Raw genomic sequence first — 23,546 nt, 5'->3', positions numbered from 1 at the left:
CAGGCAGCTAAAAATACTCAGGCTGCACAACGGCGAGCGGGGAGCAGTGCGAGGGTATGGCGAAACCCTCTTTGTGGGAGGCAGGAGCGATACCTTTGAAGTTCAACTCTGAGATAAGCAGGTTTTTCAGCAAAGTGGATGGCCTAAAAGAGAGCTGGTGCAGGATAAATCTGCTCTCTGCAGCATCTGACGGCTCGGGTGGCTGCAGTGCTCCTGCTCTGCACCCGCGGCTCGGTCCTGAACGGGAGAGACCTAATGATAGCTCCAGGAAGGATGTTTTTTACATACAAATATGAAATATAACTGATGAAAAGAAACCCATCTGCATTTATATGACTCCATAGTTTAAACAGGCATGTCTGTCTTGCATAAATAAAATATGTATATAATTGCATAAATAAATGCCTTTTAATATTTATGTATAGTCTATGTTATTTCTATGTGTATCCATAATTGGCTACACTTACAACTGTAAAATATAAATACATCTGGGATAGCACAGCTTGCATGAGCGGCTGCTGCATTTAATTCAGCCACTTCTTCCAGTTAACGGGGGTGGGCAGGAGATGCTCGTCCCTGTGTCCAGAACCTTTCTGCGGTGTTTTAGCTTGCTGTCATGAAATCAAAGGCTATTTCAGAGCAGCATAAAGAAATATTCCTCATCTGTCTCAAGTTTTCCTTCTTACTGTTTGCTGCCCCTATTTCCTCTGTCACTTTTCATATAAAGGTCTATGTAAAGACTTGATGGATGATCCAGAGCTTTCCCTGACGCTGCACAATTGTTCTGTGGTTTCTAGGCTTTGTCCCATCTAATTTTAAATATTGCCTAACACTTTTCTTCTGACTCTTCTCTTTTTCTAAGCTAAATAATCCGGTCAGCTATTTTTTGTTAAAAATTATGTGTGTGTCTGTGTCATCGTTGCTGTCCTGTCATGGGGAAGCAGTGATGGAGGATTGACCAGCCTGTGCCCTTCCCATCCCTGCCGGGCAGGCAGGAAGGATGGGGATGAATCCCATGAGCTGCAGTCCTCAGCCCTCAGGTGTAGCAACTTCACTCCTTGTTTCCTTTGGTTTTCAAGAGTTTTGCTTTGTGGCAAACTTGTTGTGCTGGAAAAGTACGAAATAACAGGTATTTACAGCCATGGTGCTTTCCTCAAATGCCCTTATGTTTTTTGGAAAGCATTGGGGGTTTTGGGCGGTTAGCAGAGAGGGACCTAAACATACCCTAAAAAAATGAGTCTTTATGGGAAGTGTAATCATCAGAGTATCAGAAGTTACAATATATTGTTATAAGCTGCTATGCAGCTATATGTGCTTACAAAATACTAAAACAAAACCAATTTTTAATTTTTTTTCCCTCATCTTGGCAATATGTCGGTAAAAACTGCAGGTGCTGGGTAGGAAGGTAAGCTCAAACCCTCCTTGTAACTGCTGATCTGTGAAAAGTAGCCCATTCCCTTCCTGCACAGGTAGTGCTGTGAGGTTTCTTTTAGTCATTGCAGTTGTTTACGATTTCTCCATTCTCTGCCCCATCCTCCCAAAGCAATGTCTTGGGCAACACCTGATATCTTGGTGTACCAGGGCCAAATCCGTTCAAGGGCAGGTCCACGTAGGATTTGCACCCTGATTTCGGTGTAAATAGGATGCAGAAGGAGGGTTTGGCATCCAGGAGATTCCTGGCACAGGGGGTTGGATGTGTGGGAGGGGGACACGGGAATCGTTCGGCTGCGGTAGGACAGGGATGTGGATCTGAAGTTCCAACCCTGTGTGCAACTGGGGTCAATGCACCCTGTGTTTGGGATCCAAGTGACCCCACCCCAAGCCTGAGAAGAGGCAGAGGTTTCTTAAGAATTACGATTTTATTATTATTTTAATATTACCATTTTTTAATCATTATTATTATTTTAAATGAAATAAAACAGAACTTCTTGCTTGTTGTCTCAGGTGGCAGTTTGTGAAACTGTTCGGTCACCAAAAATTGCATTTAAAAAAGTAATGTTGGTGCCTGAGCAATTAATGTAACTTAAGTGCAAAAATACTACTTTAATTTTTTTTTTCCCCGCAAGAGCTGTTCTGGCTGCTGGAGCGGAACCAGCATTTGGATGTTTTTCTCTGGAAAAGAAATTTGAGTGTGTTTGTCAAGAATATAGATGAAAATAAAATAGCACACGCTCCTAGAACTGGGGGGGTGGACTTTGTTTCTCAAATATTCCTGTAGCCCATGCGGACTACAGGAAGCCCACAAGGAGGGTTCCTCCAAAATCTCCCCGCACCTCCTGTGCGTGCCTGACGACACCTTTTTGATCCGTTTTATCCCCGTCCAGGTTCCCAAAGGCACCGACCAGAACTGGGCACAGAAGCTGTATGACCGGCACGCCGGCAGCCAGCACTTCCAGAAGCCCCGCATGTCCAACACCTCCTTCATCGTCCTGCACTTCGCCGATAAGGTAACCGGGCGCGTGTTGCGTGTGCTGGGACTCGAACGCAGAAATGGGAAATGCATGGAAGGGAAAAAAGAGCCTCGTGAAGGAAAATTAGTTTATAGCACCGCTGAGCTGTTTTTTGGTGATAGGCATGCCTGGTTGGTAGTAATCTTGGTTCGGTGCTCAAATCTAGATCAGCTTGGAGGGCTTCAGCCTCCGAACTATTGCGCTAAGCTTTAAAGAGTTGTGCTTTCTAGAGGAGAGAAAAATCCTCTTTCTCAAAGCTGTGGCAAAAATGAATTTCTGTAAGGGCAGCTTGACTGAAAATGTGTTGGAAAAGGGAATTATTTTTGAAGAGCAGGAGATATGAGCGTCAGCAAGGCACAGTGGGGAGGAGCGCGTGAGAGGTGACCCTGGGCTGATCCCACCCTTCTGAGGGAGACGATGCCAACTGTGGGACTCTAAATCCCAGTGTCTGGTGCTGTAGGGTCTTGTCCGTGGGCTCCAGCTTCATTGAAACCCTGACGTGACAGGCGTCACTCACAGCAAATAAGAATCTGAAAAGCTTGCAGTTATCCAAAACACGCTTTGTTAGAAAGGAAAATGTCAGACCAACCTGGGGACGTGTCCGAGGAGTCAGACGACATGCAGGTGCCGTGATCCCTTACGGGTGCTTCTTCTAACCAGGTTTGCCCTGGATGCGAGTGCCACTTTTCGTGGCGAAGGTTGATACTCGCCTTTCCTTGGGCATGTGATTTTGCACACAGATGATAAATCTTTGCAAGTTTTCCTTTTTTTTTTTTTTTTTTTTTTTTTTTGGTGGTCAGTTATTTCAGCCAACTTCAAATGTAAAAAATAAAATACGATTTGCTTCTGTCCTCTCTAAATTCTTCCTTCGCATCCCAACCCTCTGCAATTTCAAAACCAAGAGACCTACAAGAGATGTAGCCAGGGCAGCTTTTGAGGTTTATTGATTAGCTTACAAGGAGTTCAGGAGTGAACTTGGAGGTATTGATGATCTTTGCATTTTTACCCCTTGTTTCCATGGAAGTGCGGTTGGGTCCTATACAGAGCAGTTTGATGACTAAGAAACAATCTGTGTTTGCAGTAAGGATTTTGCTTTCGTTCAGATTCCCTTTCTTTGACAAAAAGTGACCTTTAAATTCAGTTCTTTCCTCTCCCCTTCTCCCACTCAGGTTTTTTCAGGTGAGCTCCTGACAGTAGGGGAGCAGTGGGATGCAGCACCTTGTCCCTGTGCGGTTGGACTTTACTCTCTGGGCTTCTTCCTTTGTCTCCTGCTAGGTGGAATACCAGAGCGAGGGATTTCTGGAGAAGAACAGGGACACCGTGTACGAGGAACAGATCAACATCCTGAAAGCCAGCAAGGTAAAAGCAGCGAGTCGGGAGATAATCAGCACCGCTGCTGTTCAAAGTGCGAGCTTCGTGCTCGCGTTCCTGTGCCGTGCCGCAGCAGGTCGTGTGTGCAAAAGTGGTTGGAGGCACCTACATGAACAGCAGCAAAAAAGGCAAATAAATGGGGTGTGGAGGAGGGAATAAGGAGGGAGAGGAGGGATGAGGCTGCTGGGGCTATGGTTGCACCCAGGTGTGGATGTGCATGGTCCTCTGCGCTCTCCTCCACCCTGGTGTCGGTGTCCCGTTGAGGTGCATCAGAAAAATCCTTTCCAAACCTGCTGATCCTCTTCTTTTCTTGGTCACTGAGAGCAAAAATCAGGAACAGCCAGTTATGGGGCAGTGTAAATCCCACTTAACTCTTGCTCAGCTCCCCACCCATCACCTGGCGCTGAAGGTGTTCTCAAAAGCATGTGGAGCCACAGGTGATCCTGGGATTAAAAGCCATGGTCAGCAGTATAGTTTGTATATTGTGGGTAGCGTTGCTGACCCTACCACCTTTCTGTACAAAAATGGCTGTTCCCCTTAGCTGTACCCCATCATACTTGGCCCTGCGACTTTTAATTAATAATTGGTATGTAAAAAATAGGGTTAATATACAATGCTGGAAGTATAATGCAAACTCTGAGACATTCCAGCTGCTGTAGAGCTATTTTACACTGCTGCCAATATGTAATATTAACAAATTAACAGATATTCATGATCACGCTTGCTGTCGCTCCTGTATTACAAGATTTTGTGCCATGTACCTTTCCTCTCCCGAGGATTGTACAATTTGTCGACACCTTGTTGCATCAAGTGCCAACAGAGACATATAGGCTGACCTCGAATACCAAGTCTCCTGGTAAAGAGCTTTTTGGCACCTGGAGTTTAAAGTCTCTGTTAGTCCCGAGGGCTGTGAACTTGGTGAGCTGTTGGAAGCAGGAAAGCAGTAGCTGTGGGGCTCTGCAGGCTTCGGCGTGGGTTGTGCCTGCAGTGAACGAATGCTGGGCAAGTGGGCTTCAAGTTGAAGACTTCACAGTTGCATGTATGAACTGAGCAGATTTTACGCTGACTTCCAGTACTGCACTCTTCTTCTCCGCGAGCATTTGGGTGCTCCATCTGCACTTGGGTGGGTTGGGTTAAAAGTGTCAGTAACACAGACATCTAAGGAATTTCAAGTCCTTGTTGTTTAAAACCAGACCAAAAGTTCCTCCCTGCAACCTTGAATCTTTCATTGTCAATTAATGAGTTGAGACTTTAAACGACCTTAACCCTTCCAGGGGCAGCTCTCTTATTAAGAAGTTAGTATGAAAATCCAGCCCTGCAAAGTCCAACGCACCATCCAGCAGCCAAAATCGAGACTGCATGACTCTGGGGCACCGTTGTTTCCACCAGACCTTGTGCGTGGTGTAGGGAAGGAATATATCTGCTTTTCTCCAAACCGTTTCAAAGCCTCCCCCAGCACAGGCCAGCTTGTTAACTTGCATTTATTTTTTTCCATTACAAATTTTGAATCCCCCCTGCATGTTGCAAGCGGATGTGTCGCGTATCCAGATTTCTCCTCTTTGTGGAGGAGAGAACCCTCCCTTGGGTTTATGGCTGGGTCTGACCTTCCAGATGCCACCCTAAATAAGGAACGTGATGAGGGGAGAGGGAGGAAATATTATTTTTAGGAGTATTTTAAGCACGAGTTGGTTCTTGTCGAAGTCAGAGATGAGAATGGGAAATTAATTGAGCGTTGTCAGTAGCTTGCCCTGCGTCTCAGCAATGAATCCATACAAAGATGGCAAGATGTGCAATTTTCTCATTCATGGGGGTAGTTGCGAGTCTAATAACTGTGAAGCTGGGCTTTAATAACGCCCAAATCAAGAGCTCTGTCTGTTCAGGAAGCTCACAGCTTTCCCAGGATAAAAACTGGGCGTGATTAGAGCTTATTAGAAACGCCAGGTAACCTGCAGCAATAATTGATGCTGTATGATGAATTATTTAGCCAGTCCTGAACTTGCTGTTGTAGGTAGTGCTGCAGAACTGGCCGTGTCTGATAGGGATTTCTGTTTGACTTCTCCCCGTAGCCGCTGCGGTGTAGGTGCAGAGGAGAGCTGTAACTCATCGGGGTGGTGTGTTGTAGAGTGGTGGGGACAGTGCCACCTGCAACTCATGCCTTAAAAAAAAGAAATTAAAAAAAAATAATGCTGAAATGGGTTTATTAACAGCATCTCTCCTTCTTCTGTCTCTCGTGTATAGGGGCCATAATATAATATCAGAGCAGGCTGGGCTTCAGTTTAATAGCAAAAAAAATCCCAAACCCTGCTCCTTGCAACTGGTTTGCTTGACTGAAAAAGCTATTAATGTGTATGCCTCAGGATCAAAGATTTGGGTTTACCTGGCCTGCAAACTAAGCGAATGCTGCTTGGGATCAGGCGTTAGGACCTTGTGAATTCACGGCGGTGGCTCTGTAGGTGACAGCAACATCTGCATTCGTGATCCAGCTTAAAACACTCTCAAATGCACTTGGCTCTGAGAATCTTTGGGTGATAGTTTGATGAACTTCTGCTTTTGAGCCACTACTTTAATGATGCAGGAGAGGTGGCTGTTGTCAGCCCGTGCCGATGCGGTGGTGTCCTGGGAGGAAGAGCAGCAGCGCGTCCCTCAGCAGGAGTATCCTCACCCTCCTCCTGCAAAGCCTCCAAAACCTGATCTTCTGCTCTTGCTTTCACTAACCCCGTTGGCCAGCAGATTCGGTTATCCTGATTTTTTTTTTTGCCTCTCGCCTGCCGTGTGCCCTCCAGGGGTATAAACAAATAAAAATTTTTTTCTTTTGCTGTAAAAACCAACCTGGTTTCTCTGAACCAAAAAGAGCAGCCGTGGCAGTGCTGAGTCTGCTGCTCAGATGTGCTAATTTGACTAAAACTGAAATTTGTGCTGCAAAAGGCTGTGCTGCGAGGACTTAGGCCTGATCCCGAGTACAGGACAGCATACAGTATTCGCTACATTCTTCTTTATATTTCCACTAAAGTGATACACAGGGCAAGGGGGAACACTCCATTTAACACGCAAGGACTTAAACACCTCTCCGTCAGCAAGTGCATCCTGATGAATCGCTCCCACCAAGGCAGAACTGCATTCTGCTAATTAGAGTGCAATTATTGCTGTCAACAAGATGGTGCAAGAGACTTTTTAAAGCAGCTAATTAGTTTTGTTAGTGCTGGTCAGCTAAAACAGTTGAGAGTTGATGTTTTTTTGAATCAAGGAAACAGATTTGAATACTGATTGAAAGCATACAGGCATGCTGTTAAGATATTATATTCCAGTTCTGTGTAATTACAAATAATGCACCAGCGGTTTTGACTCTGCCAGTTGGGAAGGAGGGATCTGTCCTTCTCGCTTATCCGCCAGCATCCATGGAATAGATCCTGGGCTGCTAAAGATGATCCCAGTTAACATCAGTCTTGCATTTCACAAGCTGAAAGCTCACCTCTGAGATTCTTTTGGAGTGTTTGTGCAGGAGCAAGCACTCCTGTTATTAATAGCAAGCAGACGGAGGGGTCGATGGCACTCACAGCTATGCGTTAAGAAGATATTTTGAAACCTGAAATTACAGCTGGGGGTTTTACCACATTGTCAAGCGCGAGATAGTAAAGTGGAGCCTGTGTTGGATGACTTCCAGCATCAAGCACGTGCCCCCAAACATCCCATGTTTGCAGGAGTCAAAGCACCCGAGACAGTGACATGTCATCAAAGTACAACAGCTGTCAGGATGTCTTTTTTTGGGATAGAGGGTTAGGCAAAGAAGGTGCTGAGCCTGTATTCTGGTAGGAGTTGGGTGAGCTGCAGAGATAAAAATAAAAGCTGTGAGTATGAAGCAGATCCTCAGCAGGCGCTGTCCTGGAGCCTGCAAGCAATTTGCTAATGTAATGCAAACAGTTTCCTTTCCACAGTGGTATTTAGGCTGCTATGCTAGCAAGCTGTGCGAACAGCCTGCGGGACCGGGGCTGGAAACATTCCTGTCTCAGTCCAGGGATGTGGCAGAGAGCCGGGCAGCCCTTTACGGCACAGGGCTGTCTGTTAATGTCTATAAAGCGGTAACACCCTGCGCTCTTCTTGGGATCTTAATGGAAATACAGCCAAGTTTGGCTTTTGGAGGAGCCTGGGATGGAGGCAAGAGTGCTGTGCAGTGCACCGCTGCCTCATGTCAGCTTTTTTGCGTGGATGTGTCGGGCACGGCGTGCCACGGACCGGGGAAGCGTGATGCTGGTGCCGTCTCCCAACGGATGCTCCAGGGCAGGCGTTGCTGGTGGTCTGCGTGCTGCTGGGGCGGCGTCACGGGTGCTTGGGCAGTGTCACCGGGCTGGAGCCCAGCTCAGCTCGGTGATAAGTGAAATCCCACCTGGTGACAGTGGTTTTTCTTATATTTAAGAATTTAGTGTTTCAGTGTAAGTGCAGCTGTAGCGGGAGCCAGTGTGGGTGCATAGCTGGAGTCGAGATGTGAAAAGGTAACAGCCCTGCTAAACAGACCAGATTTATCGTGACTTACTTAGTATTCAAGTTCCCCAGCCTAATGCAAATTCGAAGATCCCACCCCTCAAAAAAAACAATCAAACAAAAGCGTTAACTACGTTTGCCAGCTCACCTGTTCTCCTGTTTATGAAGTGGAAACGTTGCTGCTGGCTTGCCAGAAACCCCAGACTTCAGGGATCTGAGGAGCTAAATGTGGTGCTTTCAGGGCTGCAGAGTGGCAGTCCTGCTGTTGCCTTGCTTGTTAACGCTGAAATGCAGGTAATTAGCGAGGAAGTCCTGGTGTCTCTTAATGTTCGGAAAAGCAAAGGTGCCTCTGGGAGCAGGCTGCTGCCTGTCCTGGCGTGGAGCCCCCCTTCCTGGGGCATACATCCTTGCTGTGGTCAGGACTGAATGAGTAGCTCAAAATGAAGCCTGGGAGCAAGAGTCGTTTCACGTTCAGGAGGTTACGTGCCTTGGACAAGATGTCAGTGACGCAGCCTTTCAGCTAGCCATCTGCTTTTTTTCACTTGTTTGATTTAATGTGCACATTTCAAGGTTTGATGAACTACAAAACAGAATGGCCAATGGTCCTGCTGATGTGGTTTATGTAGGCAACGCTTCTTACTTTCACTTTATTGCCCTTTTTCCCCTTCCTGGTTTAAAATGGGTAAAAAAAACGACCGGAGCAATGTGACTTGAGTGGGTTCATTCAGCAAAGAGCAGGGTCAGAGGTGCTCAGGCGTTGTCTTTCGTTTTAGTATCAAATGGTAGCAGACTTATTCCAAGATGAGAACGATGCTGCACCCACCACTTCCATGGGAAAGGGAACATCCAAAATCAGCGTCCGTTCTGCCAGACCGGTGATCAAAGCTGCCAATAAGGAGCACAAGAAAACGGTGGGGCACCAGGTAACGTATGATTTCAGTGGGTGAGTCGATGGCAGGGGAACGGGGCAGGTGAATCCAGATACATTTTTACAGTTCAGATTTGTTTCTCTGGTTTGAAGCAGAGATAAATAAAAAGCTGTTGCAGGGATAAGTGAGGAGACCTTCCTGTGACCTGTGTTGAGGATGGGAACAGTTTGGCTGTTGCGTTTTGGACACCTTCTAGCAGTGTCTCTGGAACAGCAGGCTCGAGTAGTCTTGACTGGATGCGGTTAAGACATGGCCTAAGGAGGGTGGAGGCCACTCTGGGATTCACTGGACTGTATCCCAGTGTACTATGGTGCTCATAAATTGAAACAACTGGAGAAGAGCATTTTTTCCCCTGTGTGCACAGTCAAGCAGTGCAACAGGGGCCCAGAGAGGTTGTGCTGTCTCCACCCTTGGAGATTTTCAAGACTCAACTTCGTAAAGCCCTGAGCAAACACTTGTTGCTGTTGTACGTCACTGAGCTGGAAGCCCTCAACCCACCAGGGTCTTCTCTGAATTGCTCCTGCATGTGCTGGGCTGATGGGGAGGTTCATGCTGTGTCACATCCAGAGGCTGGCACCGCAGGTGCCTTGCAGTGCCTACCAACTTGGGTTGCACGGTACAGCGCCTTCATCCCTCCTCAAAACCGGTGGTTTTGTCTTTCAGTTCCGCAACTCGCTGCATTTGCTCATGGAGACTCTGAACGCCACCACCCCACACTACGTGCGCTGCATCAAGCCGAACGACGAGAAGCTCCCCTTTAAGTAAGTGGGCTTTCAGATGAGCAAAAGTGTTCAGCATTATAGCAACAGTGAGTGCTTTGGACTTCTCTTTTTGCTAAAGAGATTGCCCCTCTTGTGATGCTGTTCCCGTAACTGGAAGGTCCCAGTAGTCTGCTGGAGTCGCTTCTCTTGAGTTTCATTATGCGGTTTTTGTGCCCCTGAAATGAAGACTAATGCAGGTCGTAATAATTCATAGATATACTCTGCTAATACTGATCATCCTTGCTTTGGCAATAATAGGGTCTTTGTACGATTTCATCTTAGAATCGCTTTGATTTAAATAGTTACAGTACTAAACAGTGAAAAGTAGCAGAGAAGGAACTGAAAAAGTGGAGATAAGTAGTGTGCTTGCACAATGGCTTGTAAAATGAACAAAAATGTTTTGATGCTTCCAAAATAAATGTAGAAAAAGTAAAGACATGACTTGTATCAACTTCAGGTAGGTTTCCAGGTGAGTGAACAGCTGAAGCAAAAAGCCAGTCTTGATCTTCCTCTGTAGTTCAGAGATGTATCGCAAGCTGCGAACGTTGCGAGCAAATAGCTGTTAGCCTTGTTTGACCTCTTGATAATGTATTTGTACCCAGTTTTGTTCCCTGTAACTCCAAAAAAGCTTGGCCATTAGTATGCAGGGACCTCATAGGTCTTGTTGTGATGTCTCCTAAAGGTCCTGGCATAAACTGCAGGTGGTGACATTTAAGAAAGCAGGATTATAATGGTAACCCGTAAGCAGGGAGGCATTGCCCTCCAGCTGATCCAGTGCAGGCTGAGTGCTCCCCCAGGAGCACGGTGCCAGCTTGGAGTGCAGAGACTGCTCCAACAGCGTCCTGCAAAGGAGGACAAAGCATCCGTAAACAGACTCACCTTTGGTTGTGATATGCTGGCGGATATGTATCCACCAGGAAGCTTCCCTGGCTTGACTCTTCTCCCCCTGCAAACAGCAAAGCGAAGGTTATTAATGGTTAGAAGACATTCAGGAACTGGCTTATATTTAACTGATTCATTAGATGATTAGTTAACAGCTCTGGAGAAGGTTATGTTGGCTGCCTGTGCTGGGACAGCAGTTTCTGTGGTCTGTTTATCTATTTCATGTACCATTTTGTAGGTACTGCAGAAGCTTAGGGCCTCAGTCTCTTGTTGCCTGTTGCAGAGGTTGTCCATTTAAACGAAATTCAGGATGACACTTTTTGTTTGATTGCTTTCTTTAGATAAAGCACAAAAGTATTTTCGAACTTTCTGTAGTGGAAGTGTGGTAGATGCTCTGCATGGTGAAACGGATTTGCCTTTCCAAAGGGTGTTTCCAAGACTCCATGTCCCTGCTTGGCTCTACTTTCAGCCCGTCCATCTTCACTTCTTTGCCTTTAACTTTGCAATTCAGTTTTTCAGATGATGCTCAGGATACAGTTAGTATCGTTTTATAAATGTGCAAGCTCCTCATTGTCAAGGTGCAGTAATTATCTAAATGAACTCAGTTGTACTTCCAAGACATTAGGGGTAGCAAATACCAGGAGGATAATTATGCTTGTGTCTGCTCGCAGTCCGAGTGATGACTCGGTCTGATGCGATGCTCCCCATCTGGCAAATGTCAGATTTGTCAAAGCTCAGGATTTCAGGAACAAAGGGCAACCGAAAATAGACACAAGAATGGTTCTGGAGGAGCAGCGTGCAGGTGTCTGTCTGCAGCCAGCAGCATTGCAGGAGTCACCGTGGGCTGGAAACGACAGGAGAGTGCTTTGGGTTGGGGTGGTGGTGTTGCATCCCCATCTACAAGCCAGAAAGTACTGGTTCAGGTGTCTTGTACTGGGGGTTCTTCTGCAAGAGATTCTCTCCCTCCTCACCCATTGTCGATTGCTTAATTGAAATTGCGATCTGGGAATCTTGATCGATGTTGATCTTGCTGCCACCTGCTTGAGGAATTTGTATCTGTAGTGTGGCTCGAATAAAGTCTGTTTGCTTATATGTAGAACTCCGGTCTGGAGAACACTGGGATGGCTGTAAAGGAGTCTGTGTTTCAGAGGCACTTGTGCTGAAAAATACACAGTGCCAGGAGGCATTAGTGAAATGAAACATCAGTGGCACTGCTCTGGGTTAGCGTTGAAGTGGTATCTTGTAGCACGCAGAACACTCGCTGTTGCGTTGTTCAGTGAAAAAACACGGACCTTTTTCTCTTCCTAAAACATAACATATTTCAGCTCACAAGAACATTACATTTTTGCTAAAATGAGACGTTTAGCCTGGAGAAGAGAAGGGACCTAATGGCAGCCTTCCAGTACTTACAGGAGCTACCAAGAGGACGAAGCCAGGCTCTTCACAGTGGTGTGTGGTGGGAGGACAGGAATCAATGGCCACAAATTGACATGAGAGGTTCAGACTGGAGATACGGAAACATTTTATTTATTTTTTTTTTTTTCTGCATGAGGACAGTCTTATCAGTGGAGCATGCTGCCCAGAGAGGTTGTGCAACCTCCATCTTTGGAGGTTTTCAGCCCTTGACTGGATAAAGCCCTGAGCTATGGGTCTGCCTCTAGAGCTGCCCCAGCTTTTGAACTTTTTTGAAGTTGGACTAGAGACCTCCTAAGGTCTCTTGCAACCTGCATTGCTCTCGTTCCTACTTTACATCTTGATGCAAATGTAAAGTTTGTTTCTTAGGGAGGGGAGGGGTGTCAGACTTCCATCCTGGAGGAAGCGTTGGCATCACGCAGTGATATTTGCTGCATCTGACTGCAGGCTGCGTCTGAGGTTGATCCCTCATGGATAAGACTTCACAGAGAGAGGTGTGAGGGGAATGCCTGACTTCAGCTTGTACCTTTGACAATTTTCCTTCCAAATTCCGTTTCAGGCAGAGTTTGTGATCTCTTACTTGGGTTTCCAGGCCAAAAGCAACCTGCCAGGTGCTTCTGCCTGCCACGACGAGGAAAAGGAGTTCATAATAATGTGTGTTGTCTCACTTTTAAGCTCTTTATTTCAGCCTCAGCCCATAGCTGGAGTAGTTGCTGGAGAGGGTCCTGGCTTTCCGTGCTGATAAATGACTGCAGCTGCTCTGGTTACTGCATTTCACCCACACTGAGCAGGGCTTGGCCGCATTGCAGAAAGTTCCCCTCGTGTACAACATAGATTGCCCTGGGATCTTCCAGGACTGAAGCTTCCCCGTCCATCTACCAGTCCTGTTTATTATTTATTGTTATGGAAATTGTACCCTTGTGGTTTCTTCCTTGAAGCGAGTGACAGCCAAGACTGATTTTCCACCCTGCCTCGTGTTTGCGGTGTTGTAGTGAATAATTTGCTGTAGACTTGACAGGTTCAGGGAATTTAAAAATGCACAAAGTAGCAGGGGACTATTTCTTATGCTGCTTTTGCACAGCAGAGGCCAGGCAGAATTATTCATGCAATCTTGACCTGCCGTTGTAAATACTTCGGGCTTTCAGGAAAGGCCAGGCAGGTACCTGAGAAGCTTTTGTTCCTCACCCTTGTTCTGGAAACCTCATACAGCTAGGGACATCTACATCTATGGATATCTACATCTTATGAGTCCAAGCTTGATCCAACGACCTGTTCCAGGGTCCGACGTCTTGAGCTGGAGAGCTGGGACCTCTTTATGCGTTGGGTGTCAGGGGTGGAAGGAGGGAGAAGCGATGGGGGACGCTGGTACCTGGACTCACTCTGTGCAAAGATAGACCCATCTGAAAGTGGGTTCATGCCAGGAACCAGAGAGAGCACAGCCCACGTATTCAGCTGGAAGTTGGCACGAAGCCTTTCGGCACAAATTGCTGATGGAAATGGGATGCGAGTGGTAAGGGGTCATGCCAGCTAAAAAGAGGAGGGCAGACAGCTGAGAGCAGAAATACCTTGACGCCTACCAAAGCCCTTAGTCTGGAACACGAGCACTGCTGTTCTTGGTAAACTTAACATTCTGCAAACCCGTGAGACCTGTTAATTACTTGGGTTTGGTATGGAATTTAATATATCAGACTTATTTAGCTGTTGAATTTGATTTCTTTCTGGAAATATGTTGTTGCCCTTATAGCTGCAAAAGTAATACTGTCTGGTTCATCAGGCAGCTTGTGGTGGGGTAGCCTGTTTCCTTCTTTCTTGTAATTGTATTGCTTTACATAGCTGGGTAGATTATGGCTGTAGAGACTAATTGCAAGATTGTCATCTTGTCCCAAGAGTACCACTGGGCATTGATAGTAGGGCAGTAGCAAGGTCCATTGCACTTGAAAAGCACAACGTCTTGTGACATGGAGAGAAAACGTGTGACATCTGTGCAGCCTGTTCCCAAAGCAAGGCATGGGATTTGTGGTTGTACTGAGGTGTGCAAGGGAATGGCTATGGACAAAAGCTATCCATGGATGTGTGGTATTCTTCAGCCCCTCTACTAATGACGAGAGCAGAGCTTTTTTCCACAAATCGGAAGCTAATTGCTGTCCCCAAAAGAGTCACTATCAGGTGGGTTGATGATGCGGGTTCCGTCTCACTGTGTTAATCTCTATCCTAAATATAATTGCAGGTTTGATCCGAAGAGAGCGGTGCAGCAGCTGAGAGCTTGTGGAGTGCTGGAGACCATCCGCATCAGTGCAGCTGGCTTCCCGTCCAGGTACCGTGCTGGGAATTCTGCGTGGCGTTGTGCTGCTGGTGTGCTTTACTCAGCAAGTTCACTATCTGGGGCGAGGGAGGGAGAAGAAAACACTAGTGTTTTCAGGACAAACAGGTTTTATTTAGGTTGGTTTATGTCCAAGATAGATTTTCCCCTTCTTATTTTTTTTTTTTTTTTCATTTTGCAAAACCCCCATTAGGTCTTGGGTTCCTCAAATCTAAGAGATTCGTTATCAAGTGATGAGCTGCAAAGTAAGGCTGCTGGAGGGTGTGTTGTGTTGTGTCCAGCATTCCAGCTGGTCCTTTCAGTTTGGTCCTGAGAAGTAATTTGATGCGATGAAATCTCTGAAAATGCTGGTGCGTGGCAGATAAAAGGAATCCAGCTTTGATCCCATACGGAGGTGGACAGCCAGCAACAAAGTAATGTCTCTATATCCTCCGCATCCAGCTTGCCTGGGAGAAAGTCTTGCCCTAGAGGACTTCTTCCCTGCTTGCCTGAAGCTCCCCATACAAAAGCTCCTTGCACTGTACAGTTTGCTTTCCTTTTTTCTTTTTTTTTTTTCCTTGGCTTCAGACACCTGCTGCAATAGTCATTTCAGCCAAAAAGTTTTTGGTTATACTTGCAGAGAAAGAAAACAAGGGTGGTAAATTATTATTGCAGACTTTCACACCGCCCATCCAAAGCCTACTAGGCTTCAAACTCTTGCATCTTAAAAAGGAAAGGTTATGGGTGGTGTGGCTCTTGCTGATTGCGATACAAAATTCAAAAGAGGTTTTTAGGGCCTAATAAATCAGAAAAAATAAACTGTAAATAAACCCTGAAGATGACAAGGGCAGATAATTCTAAAAATGCATCAATTGCGTTCTAGTGCCAAGCAGCTTTGTGTTAATGTCAGCATAGCCATCAGCATTTTTATACGGAACAAAGGAGTTATAAATACGCTCAGTAAAGAGTCGGCTAAGCGTGATGCAGAACGCCATGAGAAACTCCCTGTCCTGGTTTTCGGGGAGGAGTGTGCTGCCTTACCAGTTACTCTCATCTCGTGCAAAGCTGCAACGAGCCTCTGACAATTGATGGCAGCTTCTGCGCATTGACATGAGGTGGCTCTGCTGCACTTAACCCGTGTAAAACCTCTGTTGGCCGTGAGCTCCGTGGACAGGCAAAAACTGGTGATGGGGATCTCCCTGGCTGGCTGAGCTCAACTCCTTAAGTAGGAAAGAAGGAAAAAAAGAAAATGAAGAAGAAGAAAAGATTCATGGAAACCATTTTCTCCCTCTCTCTGCCAGCGTGGGAGAGTGGCAGAGAGGTACGTGGAGATTCGGGTCCTCACGTTGGAGGTCTGGCCCTGTTAGAAGACCCAGCACCACCTTTGGCTCACATACCTGAAATCTTCAAGGCATTTGTGAAAGAGTTGTTCCTAAATTACATGATCTCTAAGGCATGGAGGGAAATTAAAAACCAGCCCATGGGTCGGGTCTTTTATTATCTTCTTTGTTAAAGTAGCTGCAGGGTCAAATCCGTCTGTCTGTCCTCTTGAAGTGAAAGCCCTAAAGCAGTGAAACAGCTGTAGTTTCATTTGGAAAAGGCCACAGAAAGGCAGTTTTATGCTCCTTAAGCAAGTGGTCGTGCTCCCCAGTGCAGTGGGGGCTCCTGGCTCTGCAGTTGTGTGGGTCCCAGGGGAGGTTTGGGGAGCTCCGACTTGAGGGTTGTCCATGGGTTTTGCTACTGGTCTTAGCATGGCTGCAGGGATGCCCTGTTCCTCTCCGTTCATAATTTTCCTAACAACCTGTAGCATTTTTCCATCTCTGCTCACTTAACTCTGCAGTTTAGACCCTATGGCACTAAAATCGATGTATAATTAGTAACTGGGGAGGGGAGAAACCGCTGCAGCACCTGGAGACCAGCCAAGATCTATTTATGGCAAATAATTGACCGGTGCGAAGACCGCTACATCCTGAAAAACTCAAAAGGGATGCTTTTGGCTCTGCTTGCGTGCTTTTGGTTATGAGGTCTTTTTTCCCAGGACACTAAGAATACCGAACTCTTCAATCACTGCAACTTGTCAGCTTTTGTTCTTCCTCCGGGGGGAAAAAAAGGGTGCAAATAGCTATTTCAGCCTTTCAGAGTGACCTTCTGCAGTTCAGTGTTTGGGATGCTTCAAGGACAGATTTTTGTTTATTTTAATGTTTCTAGGAGATAACTGTATACTGGAACAGCTCTGCGCTAAATAAGATACTCCCTTTAGGTTCTGGTAGTTCACCCTCCTTGGTCATAAAATTCCAGTCTTGAAAAGCCAGACCCCGGAGTTGGGCAACATCATTGAACGATTGTGAATAATCTGTATATTTAAATTGGCTTTATAAACCAGCTTGGCAAAAGCTGCTTCCGCAGGATCTTATTTTGTGGGAAATGTAGTAGATGTTTCAGTTCTGTCTGCATTTTTACGAATGCAGATCTGTCTCGTTTTCCATCACAGCGAGCATTGATTATTCCTCTGTATTTCCTTGTATTTTGAGACAAGTCGGATTGTAATGGTTGATTAAGGATAAAACCAAAAGGGAGGGTCAGTGCTTTAAATTTAAATCCTGTGTGAAGGCTATAAATTTAAACGACTTAAAATAATAATGGAAAACTTGATCTTTGTGAGTTTTGCTTCACTTGGGTGTAAGCAATTTACCTTTAGAGCAACAGGGAATTTTCAAAATGTTTTATCTCAAGAGAAGTTTTATTACAGAAACAGGAGAAAATGTTTATTTTCATCCTGTAGTATTTACATCGGAATATTTTCCAGCATACTGTCACAAGAGTAACTTCTGAGAGTGATGGGGCTTTGGGTCAGAGATCTCTGGATAAAGCCACCTTCTGCTGTTATTTCACACTTCTCCATCACAGTTACTTTATAGGTTGAAGGATTGAATGTTTTGAGGCTTCGGTAACTTTTTTTACCTGGTTCCTTTAAGGAAAAAAAAAGTTTTAATATAATTTTTAGTGTTCTTCAACCCATGTAAGTCATGATATATTCCTTCTGAAAGATGAAGCCTTGCGCTCCCCAGTTTGGGTTACGCCTGGCTTTATTTTATCATTTCCATGGTACGCTGCACTCTGCTGCTATCTCAAGTAAATTGAAAATGTATCGTTCGGTTTGAAATGTTACGCAGCAGTTAAGAAATGGATTTGTTAGCATGTACATAAATGACTGTGATGAATGGACTTAGAAGTGTAGACAGTAAATCTATCATCAACTTCCGTGGGTAAAGCATGGAAGATGTCTCTGTACTATAAAACCATTCATCTTCTTTATAGCAACTGGCTACATAAAGGTTAGTCTGTAAAGAATTAATTGGTGCAAATCTCCATTAATAACAAAATACTCTTTAAAACAGGTTTTTATGCAAACAGTTTTGCATTTTGTCAAAACTCTACGTTTTTCTTCTTGCTGGTTCTGGTGATTGCCAGTCGGTGGTACAACAGCAGTGGTCTCCCACCGTGCCATCGCTCTCAGTAACATCGTCATTGCAGTCTCTCCAAAATACTCTTATTGTAGTTGTTATGCATGAAATTTATTGTTTAAGTATTCTTGGCATTGGGCTGCTTCCTCTGGTCGCTGGAGCTGACTGTCAGATGCAGCATCTTGGTATCAATTCAGTATGAAATCACAGCTGCTCAACTCTATAAACATTAAACATTCATAATTGAAATGTATCGTGGGCATCCTTGGATAGAAAATCTTTTTTTTTTTTTTTTTTTTAAATAATGTGCCTTTAGCTGTCTTGCAGTCATTTCAGGGAAACAAAACCTATCAATGACTTTGGCTGCCAGCAGTTCTGTTTGCCCACTCCCCCCACTCCCAACAAAGGTGTAATATGTAAATAGAGAGTTTTTTCCCCCTCATTCTGCTCTTTGAATATATTCCAGATAATTTCAAGCCATGCCAGCCTGCATGTTTTAGAGCTAATTGAAAGGCAAATCTGTTCTGCTGCAGTAAACAAGGCAAGAGACATTTTCTTCCTGAACCGCAGTTTCTAAAATAATTTCATGTCAAATCTTGGCTCAAATATTCAACCTGCATGCCCCCAAACAGGCTTTGGCTCCTATAGAAAGACCAATATAGTCCAGCTCCTTACTGCTTAAAATATTGATCCCTTCAGGGGATGGTACTACGTGGTGCTGGCAGGATTTCTTACACGAAACCGGGTTTGCTCGGCAGACGGTCGCTGGGATGGTCTTGGGTGATGGGGGGCAATGAATTTATTTACCCTTAATGGAAAGATTTTGCATTCAGTTATTTTAGGCCACCGAAAGAAACCATATTGTGGGTAAATCATAAAAGCTTCAAGCTCTTATTATACTCCTTTCAGCAATTCATTCAGTGCCACTGAAATAACATTGCTGTAATCGCTCTAAAACAATAGGTCGGAGATATTTTGGGCAGTTGCTGACTGCTTGGAGAGATGCTTTTCAGAGGCTTCCTCAGGAGTCACAGTTTCACCCCCGATTTCTTACCTGAGCCCTCCCTTGAATTGCGAGGTTGTAATAAATCCGGCTGGCTCTGCAGCACGAGGGGTGCTCTCAGGTTCGTAGCCCCGCGATTTCGGGCAGGAGCAGCCCCCTTTGCTTTGCACCCGGTTGTAGTTTTGTGTAAAGCATCCAAATCTTGTTCTTTAGACCGCAGATACAAGGCTTAATTTGTGGCGTGTGTTATGGCTTATTCCCTCTGTCTAATTCCTGTAGATGGCAAAGAAATTGCTGGGTTGACTAAGTCTCCTGCTCCTGACCAAGCCCTCGAGCGTCCTCCTTGCTGCTCAAGCCCAAGGAGGTTTTTCTTCACAGGCATAAGTTATTTTCCTGTGTCCATCCATTCCTTTTATGACCTCTTCCCTTTAGTGACCTGTGCTGACTTGAAAGCAAAATTTTGATGTTTGAGGTTGGTTGTACTTGATCTCAGCCCTGAGATTTTTTTTTTTTTTTCCCTTGGGAAAGTCTGAGTAGTATCCGTCCAGTCCTTCATGCCTCTTTCTTCCTCTTCTCTCAGTTGTGCAGGTACAGAAATCCTCCTGGTCACAGCTCTTCGCCTACACCACTTGTCTGGATCTTATAACTTGATAATTATAAGGAATTGTATTTATTTAGTGGCCCTTGGTGGTTTCCAGCTCCTAGCAATGAGGCATGCCCGTGCTGTGTGTCGTGTGGCAGCATCCTGAAAACCCGAGATCTGCTTTTATTTTAATACCTGTCAACAAGTTGAACTGAGGTATAACCTTCCCGTAATCTGTCCTGACCTGCTAAGCTCTGGGGTAACAAGGCACATCTTTTGTCTCATGCTGGGAATCACTTTGTGGTCTAGCAGGAGGGAAATAAGTTTTCTCTTTTTTTCCTTTTCTCTGCTGAAGATGCAGATGTTGAACATAAAAAAAAAAAAAAAACAAAAACCATATGTGTGCAGAAGGATTAAAAAAAGTGTGTGTGCACCAGAGTATTGAGCTTCAGTATTTCTGCACCGGAGAGATCTCCCTTGTAGGGTTGGGGGATCGTGTTTGTTTCTCTCGAAGCGCATAGTTGTAAGGTAATTTTATAGTGCCTTGAACCTGAAGTGGTTTAACCAGGCATGTTACATTAAACCTGAGTGCTTTAATTGTTCCTTTCTCTGGGGAGGATCCTGTAACAGCACCTATGAACCCCTGCGGCTTTGTTTTGCTTGTGAACTGGGACTGCAAATATTCCGGTGAAACTCCTGACGGACCAGCTGAGCCCCGGTGTGGCAGAGCTTTTGTCTTGATATTCTGTGAACCGTGATACAAGCAGCGTGATCTCAGGGCTGTCATCATCCGCTAAATCAGCGAGGATGGTGAGAGCGGCCTTGCTGCAGCAAGGGTGAAGCGGTGTTGTGCCGTGGAGGTGCAGTTTTTGGCTGTGAACCTCTGGGAGATGTGGATAGAGGACTACGGATGCCACCAGCCCAGCAAAACATGCCGACAGCAATCAGTGAGCCTATTCCCTGCTGCTTCCAATATCTCATGGGAGACTTACTCCTAAAAAGTGAGTTATGGTAGTTATATTAAAGATGGACTCAAATGGAAACAAGTGGAAAATCAGTTTTTACCACCTTGTGAAATGAGAACGACAGGCTCTGAAGAAAGACCCTCTGTGTGGTGAGGATCTATTTTTAAGGAATTTCTGCAGGTGTCTGACTCCTGTTTGGAAGCAGCTGCGGGATCTCCATCTCTGTCTTGGTGCAGGAAGATGATGGATTTTGCTGCTTTCTGCCCAGCTTGGACCCATGCCCTCAGTTACGCGTGTTGCCTCTTCGCCATCTGCTCTTTGCCGGAGGAGCCTGGGTGATACCTGCAAGATGATTTCTTCCTCCAAATAGCAGCAGTTAATAATATCAGCCCCTAAACTGACTCTGGCAGGTTAATGGGAATGCTCCTTCCTTCTCTTTTCTCCCCCCGAAGCTCTCCCTGGCTTGAGTAATACCTGAGCCGGGCAGGAGGTCTCCAGCATCACGTGCTTGGCGGCATGCCTCGGGCACTGCGTGCGCCGCTTCTCCTATCGGGTTTGATTTGGAGCTGTATAAAGCCTCAGACGTGCTTAAAATAAAAACAGGTTTTATTTGCACAAAGCAAAAGGATTAAGGTGTGGGTACAAAATGGGAAATGTAATTATAAAACAAAGGTGTTTAGAAAGCAAAGAGAAAACTAGTTTACACTTAAACCATACATGACACAAGCCCGTAGTCTTGCATAATCTTTGTGTTCAGTTTTGCTGTGCCTCACCCCAGAGAGAGCTCCACATAGCAGGTGGGGGTTTTTTTGGTTGGGTTTTTTTTTTTTTATGATAATCCAGTACTTTTGGTTATTTGAGGGTGGGTAGCCTTGACTGCCTGGCCCCAGGGCTAGCCCATGTAGACAGGGATGAAATCATCACTAAATCTGGCTACTCCAGAGCTACTCTGAGCTATCTGAGCATGGGAAATGCTCTCATCACAATTTCCTTCTTCCTTCTGTCTCCAGGAGCCCTCCATCTTACCTTTTGCTTCAGGTGCAGCGCTAAGGGCTCTCCCTAGTTTTTGCCATTCCCGTATTCTTTGCAAATAGTGTCTTGGGTGCAATGTGTCCATGCAGGAATTGCGTGACACCTCCCAATCCTTAGCAGGCCTTTTTTTTTTTTTTTTTTTTTTTCTTTTCTTTCTCTCCCTTCATTCTTATTGTAAACATTTTTTTCTACTGTGCTCTTTTAATTAGAGTATTGCTTTTAATCGAACTGGCTTTCCTTCCCTACTGCATTTTCTGGACTGATGTGAAACTGTTGGTCATGTATTTTGAAATATGTACTATATTTCTGGTATGCCTATCTTACCAAATATCCTAGCTTCCAGCCTTCAAGAAGTTTCATTAGAGATGAAGTATTTTATAGAGGCTGCAGTCTTGAGCATGGGAGGTGCTCGGATGGTGTGATGTCTCGCCCAAACCGCTGCAAACTGGCCAAGCATAAGGACCTGTCACAAGCATCGCTCTGGCCCTTTGCAGTTTATTTTGCCTTTCTTCCCCCTTCTCTTAATCTCTGGAAGTGGAAAAATAGGAAGAATTGGGTGTAGTAACACAAACAAAGGCATGCACGGGGCTGCTGGGCAGAGGAGGAGATGTTTCTGTATGGCTGCTCTTCATACAGTCTATTCTCATCTTGGCTGCCAGAACATCCATATGGGTGAGGATCAGGCTCACAGATGGTTTTGTTGAGTGAGGGCAGAAATCAAAAACTCTGCAATTCTCTCCCATCTTCCTTTGACGTTTGTTACGCATATTTTTTTGAAATAACGATGGCCGTACTTGACATTGCTGGAAATGCCTAGTGTTTTAATTAAAAACTCAGGTTTTAAGGGGTCCGTAACTCACTGTGTTAATTTGGAGAAGGCTGAAACTTGGCAGATGCTGAACCAATTTCAGGATCCAGTCTGCAGGCTCTACATCTAACAGCTGTGGGAGGGGATGATATTTCCTAGCAGTAAGATACAGTGCTCTAATTCCTTCAGTTAGTGTTGCATGTTTGGAAACTTCACTGCTGGTGACAGTGAGGCATCTTCCAAGCGGCTGCTTTGTCTTTTCAGACAAAAGATTGTATTATCCAAAGATTTTGTGTTTGTTTTAAGGGTCTCGGCCACAGACCTCAACATGGAGTGATTAATGAATTGATTGATTCAAATTAATATTCAACAGAGTTTGGAAAAGGAAAATAAGGAAGAGTTTCTATTTGATTCATTCTCTATCATCTTATCAAGATTGCTTTTTTTACTTTTTTGGCCAAATCAGGAGATCCACGATCTCTTCAAAACTAGCATATCCTTTCCGAAGGGAACAGCATTGTTGCATTTGACTGGTAAAATGCAGCAGCTTGGAAAGCACATCAGGAGGAGTGAAAACAAGGTGATCCATGGCCTTTTCTGTTCCAGGCTAGAGATGCACTGATGAGGTCATTCAGTGGCAGGGGAGGGCTGAGGCTGGGGGTCAGATTTGGGGTGACCTAACTTCTTTCAGGTGGCTTCGATCTATGCTGAGGGTAGTGGTGAGAGATCCCTCTGTATATGAGTTTCATATTTTGCCTCGTCTATGACTCCAAATGCTTTATTTTAAGGAAATAATGCCCAGCATGCAGACTAATCCTGTCTATGCTTGCCTTTCAGATGGTCCTACCATGACTTTTTCAATAGATACCGTGTTCTTATGAAAAAGAGAGACCTCTCTAAGAACGACAAGAAGCAGATCTGTCAGACCCTGTTGGAAGACCTCATTAAGGTGAGCTGGGACCAAATCTTTGGCAATGATTTTTACAGCACGGAAGCTCGGGGCTTTGATATGATCTGAATTGCTCTTCCTGCTGCTACTTCACCAGCTGTTCATGCGGGTTCTTCTTCAGCCTAGGCAGCCTGGGGCTTTTTCCAAAATGAGATATTCTC

At 45.2% G+C, this 23,546-nt stretch overlaps 1 protein-coding gene across 2 annotated transcripts in view; it reads left to right on the top strand.

Annotated features, from left to right (window-relative positions):
* The window catches only part of MYO5B (myosin VB), a 155,972-nt gene that overhangs the window by 77,834 nt on the left and 54,592 nt on the right, over positions 1-23,546 (top strand). For both annotated transcript variants that reach the window (XM_050912846.1, XM_050912847.1), the window contains exons 13-18: positions 2,325-2,447; positions 3,726-3,809; positions 9,071-9,220; positions 9,890-9,987; positions 14,510-14,596; positions 23,274-23,385. In XM_050912846.1, coding sequence (XP_050768803.1) covers positions 2,325-2,447; positions 3,726-3,809; positions 9,071-9,220; positions 9,890-9,987; positions 14,510-14,596; positions 23,274-23,385 — 654 coding nt within the window. The remainder of the gene's footprint in view (positions 1-2,324; positions 2,448-3,725; positions 3,810-9,070; positions 9,221-9,889; positions 9,988-14,509; positions 14,597-23,273; positions 23,386-23,546) is intronic.

This window comes from Gymnogyps californianus, chromosome Z, assembly GCF_018139145.2.
Source record: "Gymnogyps californianus isolate 813 chromosome Z, ASM1813914v2, whole genome shotgun sequence".
NCBI classification, from domain to species: Eukaryota; Metazoa; Chordata; class Aves; order Accipitriformes; family Cathartidae; genus Gymnogyps; species Gymnogyps californianus.
This window is presented reverse-complemented; position numbering and strand designations above follow the sequence as displayed.